The 8,978-nt window shown below is 28.4% G+C and overlaps 1 protein-coding gene across 1 annotated transcript in view; it reads right to left on the bottom strand.

The window, feature by feature from the left end:
- Positions 1-8,719, bottom strand: part of LOC145097193 (uncharacterized) — a 38,689-nt gene extending 29,970 nt beyond the window's left edge. The window contains exons 1-3 of the mRNA XM_079034717.1: positions 8,477-8,719; positions 8,163-8,181; positions 7,936-7,987 (exon numbers count right to left, since the gene is read on the bottom strand). Of these exons, the coding sequence (XP_078890843.1) occupies positions 7,936-7,987; positions 8,163-8,181; positions 8,477-8,588 (183 nt within the window). The 5' untranslated portion in view covers positions 8,589-8,719. The remainder of the gene's footprint in view (positions 1-7,935; positions 7,988-8,162; positions 8,182-8,476) is intronic.
- Positions 8,720-8,978: the final 259 nt, after the last annotated feature.

The following is an 8,978-nucleotide window of genomic DNA, read 5'->3' on the forward strand; positions in this document are numbered from 1 at the left end:
TACGAATGGTATCCTATTTGACCACATGACTAAACATCTAATCATAGTCAATGTAAGGACATTGATTTTTTCTATTGGCTATTATCCAAGCCTTGTATTGAGCTAGATATCCATATGCATTATGCTTCTTTTAAAACAACCAAATTAAAATAACCACATTAGTATTGAAAGATCTAGTATTCTCAATAATCATATTAAAGTGATATTTCTAATTAACATATGATGCTAATTGGTCACACTAACAACAACTTAATATAATTGATTATTTATTAGAAATTGTTTTTAATAAATTTTCAATAAAATCTTATAATTAAATTGGGAATTATTTATTTCTAAGAAATAATAATTTTCATTAGTATGTAACATTACATAATTCATATGGTATGAATTAATAAGTCACGCACAACATTTTAGACTAGATAAATTCTTTTGTCTTTTACCAAAAACTTAAAGTTTATACTTTATAAACTTGGTTTATAAAATATAAAGTTTTTGTCCTCTTTTGACTTCTTAATTACGAAACTGAGGAAGAAGAAAGAAAGGTATGGTTTGTAGCTTATTTTAATCTAGGCAACATACTTTAGAAGTATGGGATTAAAGTATTACAAAAAGAAGACATGCCTATTGATTATTTAAATAAAAGCACGACTTTCATGATTGTTTAATAAAAAGATATGAAAGCATGGCTAGTCTTACAAGCATGGGAGACATGTTTGTCTAAAGTGCTAAATGGTTAATGACTTATAGAATTTTTCCTCATGCTATAAATACTAGCTTCATCAGACTTTTATTCTTGCTATTCTTTTGGACACAAAACCATGAGTTGTGAGAGTATGCATACTCTTTCCATTTTGTTCATCCTCTTGAAGATATTACTTGCTTTTATACTCTCTTGAAGTTCATACTTTGGTTATGAACTTCAAGATTAAATGTTATGAGTTTCTTACAAGACTAACATATTAAATCAAGTTGACAATTTGTTGGTGTCTCAAATGTTCCACATTTTCCATCAAATTCCAAGCCTCTCCTTGAGCATTCAAAGTGTAAAAATGTTTGGTGCTTGTTTTCTTTCCAAACTTTGCAAGAAGATCCTTGGTGGGTATAAACTTGGTTTATCTTTATTCTAATTTTTAAAGTCTTATATTGTTAAATCTTATGTTGCTAAAACTAACTTTTTGAATAACAACCCAACAAGCATTAGTCGGAGGTGGAACAAGAACCCATGTTTCATTAGAAATAAGTGTTGTGTATTCATCTTGCATAGTGTTAAGCCAATGTGGTTCATGAGATTTTTTAGTATACGAATGGGGGACCGGATATGAGGAATATATATGGAGATTTAGCTTTTTGATCAGTTTCAGGATCCCATTATGAGATATAGTTATCATAAGGTGAGAGAAGGCATGAACATGATATTGATTTTTTAAAGTAGGTGTAAAGGAAGGGGTTACCGTAGTGGATAAGGGCGGCAACATCAACGAGAGGATAACGAGTTATATAATTGACGATGATGAGGGTGGATCATCAGACGGTTACGTTTTAATAAGACTAGGGTCGGGGTGGGAACCAAAAGAGATAATAGAAGTTTGAGGGGATAACTGAAGGTACATGGAGCTAAAACGGAGGATGGTGTTGTCAAAATTAACATGATGGGAAATGATACTATTTTTTGTTGCTAGGTTGAGGCAATGGTACCCTCGATGGTGTGTGACGTAGCCAAGGAAAATGTCATGTGTGCTTCGAGGGGCTAGTTTGTGAGACGTATGAAGGTAAGGAAGTAGAAGCAACTAAAAACGCGTAAATGAGTGTATGAGGGCTTCAAGCTAATAGGTAGAGGTAAGTAAGGATGAAATAATAGGTTACTAATTATATTATTGATGGTTTTAAAGATGTATTTGGATTATCCATTTTTTCAAATGTATATAGGCACGAAAAACACAGGTGAATTCCGTTGGTGGTACAAAAGGTTTAGAATTGAGTGATTTTGAAACCGTTATCACATTGAAAGGTTTGAATATGACGTTAAATTGTTTTCTGACATATTTTTGAAAATGAGCACATTTTGAAAACACGTCGTATTTGTACCATAAAAGGTACCCAAACAAAATCAGAATATTGATCAACAAACACCACATAATACATTAAAACACCAACACATCGTTGAAGTCTTAACATAGAAATGAATAATTTGAAATGGATATGTAGCCATAAAATTAAATTGTGAGAAGACAAAAATTGAAAAACATGATGCATGACTTGAGAAGTGATTGTATACAATACACTCACACTATCACATAAGAGTAGAGTTTGACAAGTCCCATAGTCCGTCATAGAAAAACCAAATTCATCAAATTATATAGTACATCTACTACCACGAGTAAAACGTCTAACATAAATAAATATCTTGATTATGTTGGGTGTAACATGGGCTAGAATTAAGCTAAGAGTGCGATATAGATTATACAGAGACAAAGATGCATTTTTGAACGTGGTGACAGTACAACTAAACTGAAGGAATTAAGCACTTTATTACTAAGGGATGTGTGTATACATGTATCGACTTGTAGATGACAAGTGACTTCGAATGTATGTACCACATGTTAAAGTTTGGGTCTTGTAATGTCATGGCATTAAACATTTTGGGGAGACTGGTTGGTTGATTTGGACCCTTTATCGAAGGCAATGTCCATGGAATCACTGAAGTGGGTTATCCCATGATGTTGCCTGAGAATTATGAGTGGGTAGGCGTAATTTATAGAGGCACTAAGCTGATAATTAGACCAAACAGTGGGCTAAACAGTGGTGCTAGGACCTATGGGTGAAGCCAGTAGCCTAAACAACCTAGACGAGGCTCCTAATGATCGACACTAGTGGGAGGCGCTAAAGGAAATGACCGAACGATTGCATATGAGGGGTACAACCACGTATACCATCATACTGAATTTTTCTCCAGGACGATGACATCAATATTTTCATGAAAACTGTCAATTGTTTTAATCTTGGTGCAATACATGGAAATGGAAGAGTCACCAATAACGATATTCCACAACTCGTTGTCTAGTAAAATCATCTTTGCGTCCTTGTTGTAGTAGAATAGGGTTTCTAAATTTCATCATACTCATGAGCCTACATTCTTAAAATGCAGTCGTTACAGTCTAAATCACATATTAGAGGTATGTATGACTTTATGTTAGTGATGTCATACGGTTTCTCAGAGGGTTTTTCAGTAGCCATGAAGAAAGAATGGATAAAGAATGTTTTTTTTCCGGTGGCGACTCTAAGGAACCGATGTAAGAGGGTGTTGTGAACGAGATTATTTAGAAAAGATAGTTTTCAGTTACCTACTCTAATATCATGTTATCTTATGGAATTATTCATACGCGTCTTCTCATTATCAAGGCAATATAAAGTATACTATACAAAGGACCTAACACACACTATGGGTCGTAAGCCCATCAATTAATTAAATACATAAAATATACACATACATATCAACACCTATACCTCCATTCACAGCTAACCAAAAATCAATATCCTTACTCCTTCCGTTCCGTTTATCGGTTTTCCATTTGCCATTTAGAAAACTAAGAAAATGAATAGGTATGATTTGCAAGTTTTTCATTTACCACATCTTCAATTTCTAAACAATCTAACGGCGACAACATGTTGTTTGGTTCTAATAAGACCTTCAAATGATTTGATCAACAGGGGAAGGGGAGGTTGTAGCAGGAAGAAGTGAACGCCACCTCCACAGAACTTGATTCTAGAAATTTTGAATGAGATGAAGGACGAGTGGGTGTTAAGGGTAGGATTACTTTATTTAGATAAACAACTATATGAATATGTGTGTTACATTCATGGCATATGGTTAAGTACATGTGAGACGACCGTCCTAATTTTATAAGACCGTGAGACGCAATCCTAGCCACTCATTTATTAGATAAAACAAAAAACATTTTTAAAATGCAAAATAATTGAAAATTTTCGAAATTTTTTTTTCCAATATTATTTTTGGAATATATATTTTCCAAAAAAAATAATAAAAAAATACAAAAAAATGCATTTTTTAAAATATTTTAGTAGAATATTTAGAATATTCTACATATCTGGAAAATCAAGTAGAATATTCTAAACATTTTAAAAATAATATTAGAATATGTACAATCTAATATTCTATTAGAATATTTCATATATTTTTCAAAAAGAAAAACATTAATTTTTTTAGTTAAATAAAGTTCCGAATTAAAAAAAAAATTTGGATTTTTTATTTTATTTTGCATTATAAAATTATTTTTAGATTTGTTTTCACGGTCTCATAAAATTAACATGGTATCAAATGAACCTGAATATATATATATATATATATATATATATATATATATATATATATATATATATATATATATTAAATTTTTTTTGTTATCATGAAATAATAATTTTATTATTAAGTTGATAAAAAGCATAACTATTATCTTAAATATATGATAAGATAATAATATAGTAAATCTATGTGATCTTAATCACCTTTTTTGCAAGGTTAAGTACTGAAAAGTTAAATTAAAATTTTGGTTTATAAGTATTTCGATTATTATTAAATTTAATTAGTTTAAATGTATCTTTTATACCCATATCATTTGAATAGTCTCTAGCCTCGGGTTGTGTACAAATAAAACTAAATATAAGTTTTGAACCGATATTATTTTTTAATATTGTTAGTTTAATAATCAAAAAACAAAATATTTGAGATTTTTTAGTTTCGGTCATGATTATTATTTCAAATATCAATCATCATTTATAAAAAAAAAACGTAATATTATTTCTATATTTTTTTATTTTAACTAATGTTATTATTAAATAACACGAAATATATTACTTAAATAAATTTCATTATTATAAAAAATAAATTTTGGTTAATATTTTCTTCAATTTTACATTTCAATTTAGGTTTTACATTTAATTGTATATTTTGATTTTGTAACTCTTTTAAAAAAAAAGGTATTTTGATCAATTGTAAGTTTATTTGACATAAATCAATAATTTTAAGTAAATTCTATTTTGAAATTGAATAGTTAATACTAAATATAAAATTTAAAATAATTTTGATATTTTAAAATAAAATTAGTTAATTAGTTGGAAGTTAAGTAACTGTGTACATTTCTAGTTAATACGATGGAACAAATCAATAATTTAAGTATATTTTATATTGAAAACTGAAAAGAGTCCTAAATTTAAAATTACAAATGAGTTCAATTTACAAAAAGATTTAACTAATCACAGTTAATTAGTTGGAAGTACCAAAGGGTTTGAAGTTAAGGGCTTAAAATGCTTCCTTTTTTAAAATTTAAGGGTACAAGTCATATGGTGAACAAAATAAATAGTTTTTTAAATGAATTATCCTTTTAATAATATGGTTTAATAGGTGTGTGTCTTCCTTGTTTAAAATAATAATTGAAAGTTCTTGAGTTATGTAGTCTTTAAGTGGATATGATGTAAAAATAATATCATCTATTATAATATAATAGATAGTAGAAATGTTATGTTAAATGTTATAGTTTAATTAACAAATAATATTAATAGTTAATATGGTAGCAAGATCGTATTGTACATACAATTTACATAAATTAAATAAGTATTTATGTTCGAAAGTGAAAAGTGAACATTAAAATTAGAAAAATATTTGAGATTAATTTATTAATTAAAAAAGATATAAAAGATTTTAAAGGTTTCAAATAAATATCATTGAAGTATTTTTATATTTATTATAATTTATAGATACGTATGTTTTAACATAATTTCTAAATAAAAATATATTAAAGAATTATAATAAAACTAAAATATTAATTTCAAATTCGATATGATTAGAAATGAAAAATATAAGAACCAAACATACAAAATTTAGAATATATATATATATATATATATATATATATATATATATATATATATATATATATATATATATATATATATATATATATATATATTCTTTTGAGAACCAAGAGATTCGTGAAAACATGTAAACACATAATCACCTCATCATATTTCAAAATCAAAAACAACAAACTTCTCAAAATATGTGTCTAAGTTATATTTAGGCTCAAAAAAATTGACGGATTTTTTTTGGAAATGTGGGTTTATACACAGATAGTAGTGTATAAGACTGCGAATGTGCATAATCAACAGTTATGAGTGCTCATTATGTGCATATCCGTAGTCTATATAATTGTTGATTGTAATTATCAGTTGTTCATATGACTACTAATTGTGCATACATGTAAATTTCCAAAATAAATAAAAAAAATTGTCAATTTTTTTAGCATAGATAAGGCTTAGACACACCATTTGGAGAAGATTGATATTTTTTGGTTTTGAAAAAAGATAAGTAGATTATGAGTTTACACGTTCTTACGTTTTTTTTGTTCGCACAATAACTCAATCGTGTATAATTGTTAGAATGTGCACAATCAATATATATGAGTGCTCATTGTGTGCATATCCATAGTCTATATAATTGTTGATTGTAATTATCAGTTGTCCATATGACTACTGATTGTGCATACATGTAAATTTCCAAAATAAATAAAAAAAAAAATTCAATTTTTTTAGCATAGATAAGGCTTAGACACACTATTTGGAGAAATTTGATGTTTTTTGGTTTTGAAAAAAGATAAGTAGATTATAAGTTTGCAACTTCTTACATTTTTTTTGGTTCGCACAATAACTCAATTATATATATATATATATATATATATATATATATATATATATATATATATATATTTTATATATACATATATATACAATACATATATATACAATTGCGAACCAAAATATATATATATATATATATATATATATATATATATATATATATAGAGAGAGAGAGAGAGAGAGAGAGAGCGCTTTAGATATTAAACGATTTGTTCAAAATAAATGTTAATCATTTGTAGTACCTAAAGAACTTTTTTGTTCAAAACGGAGTGTTTTGTTAAACGTTAGAATCTATTAAATGCCCTCTAAATTTCGGAATAGCTATGTACTTTAGTTTAAAAGATATTAATTTTGCGAAAATTACAAATTTAGCCATTTTTTTAATTACATTGTAAAAAATAGCAAAAAAAAAACAACAAATTACAAAATTAGCCACTAAAATCGCAGATGGATTAGAGTGATCTGCGATTTCGACATTTGATCTATGAATATACAAGTATTTAAAGCGTGAACGTACTTTGGCAGTGTATGTTCGCAGATGGACCCACTCCATCTTTGATTTTATTAGTTGATCTGCGATTTTGACTTTTAAGGATATAAATACCTAATATTTCTTAGCTTTTATTTTGCAAGGTTTTTGTTGGAAGGACTCTCTCTCGAGGCGAGAATTGATAGCTATGGAGGATTTCATGTAACATCATAGTGAAACCTTATCATTTTTGTAGTTAAAATTTAAAAAAAAAAATCAAAATTTTAAAAAATTAAAAAAAGTATGCTCAAAATCGCAGACGAAACATCAAAGGAAATCGCAGATGAACTTAATCGCATATGAACTAAGTTAATCTGGGATTTCCTCTGATGTTCCATCTGCGAACGTACAACTCTCAATGCACGCCCACATTTTAAAAACTTGTACATTCGTAGATCAAATGCCAAAATCCTAGACGGCTCTAATACTTCTGTGATTTTGATGACTAATTTTATAATTTAAGTTTTTTCCTTTTTTATGTTTATTTTTTATTTGTTTTTTTGCTATTTTTTACAATGTAGTTAAAAAAAATTGACTAAATATATAATTTTCTCTATTTTTCTCTATTATTTTTCAATGTAATAATGTCTATTATCATTTTCTATGTTGCTTTGATTAATTCCACATAAAAAGTGGTAAGCGCAAAAAGCAACGACTGAAACTCATAATAATTAATAAATGATCAACATCCTTACGCCCATAACAACAGGATATACGGAAAACTCCATCAGGATTGCCACCCCCCACCTGCAATAAATTTCACAAAAACATTACTAAAGAGGAAACTCAAAATTAAAGAAGCAAAAACATCAACCGTTTACTTGTGTCTTGAAAATCTCTTCCATATATATGATCAAAATTCATACCACCAAAATAAAACGTTAATTGAGATAGATGGCAAATAGGTTACGCTCGTAATTACCTGGCGCTGAAGTCAAAGCAAGAAATAAAACCATGAATGGCAAATAGTCAAGGAACAAATAGTCCAAAAGAACCTAGCCTCTTGGAGGGGTAGTTTTGCTCTGGAAAAATGTTGCTGATGTCTCAAGCATCCTAGGCGGAGATTCTGGGCGTATTCAAGTTTTGATTTCCAATGTAACTCGATAGTTTCAGCTTTTAATTAGTATAGGATGTCTTATCCGCATCTTTGTTCTATTGTCTTATTATATTTGTACTGAATTGCCAGCGTCCTGCTGGTTTTAATGAATATATTAACCTTGCCGTTCAAAAAAAAAAAAGAAATAAAACCATGAATGGCAAATAGGTTAGCAAACACAGCTACCATCACACAAAACAATACGATCAATAACGCCCTCACCCCCACTCCCACGGCTGCTGTTGTCGTCATTATTGCTCCAATATGTGTTGCAAGCACGTCAACTTTTTATAGTCTGGTTTTGATGATGAATGATAAAGCAGTTAATTGTTTATTTTCGGTGGGTTTCATAGCCAGGCTTTATAATGGCAACTGTAGCTATCATCTCTACCTATGGTGGAGATTTCAGACATACGAAATGCTTATCTTTTTGTACGATTATTTTATTTAATTCTAGTTTGGTCGTGTTCGTAGTTTTTGTCAGTAAGTTTAAACATTATATGGTTTATTGCACCAAATGTGGTTGCTTTATCTAAGACCAACTTATATAAAAAAAATTATGTATTTATTTTTGAGTAAATTACAGAAATGGTCCTTTTAGTTTGATCCTTTTTGTTCGTAAATTTAAACATTATATGGTTT

Source organism: Lactuca serriola, chromosome 1 (assembly GCF_051521515.1).
Source record: "Lactuca serriola cultivar US96UC23 chromosome 1, Lser_US96UC23_V15, whole genome shotgun sequence".
In the NCBI taxonomy this organism is placed as follows: domain Eukaryota; kingdom Viridiplantae; phylum Streptophyta; class Magnoliopsida; order Asterales; family Asteraceae; genus Lactuca; species Lactuca serriola.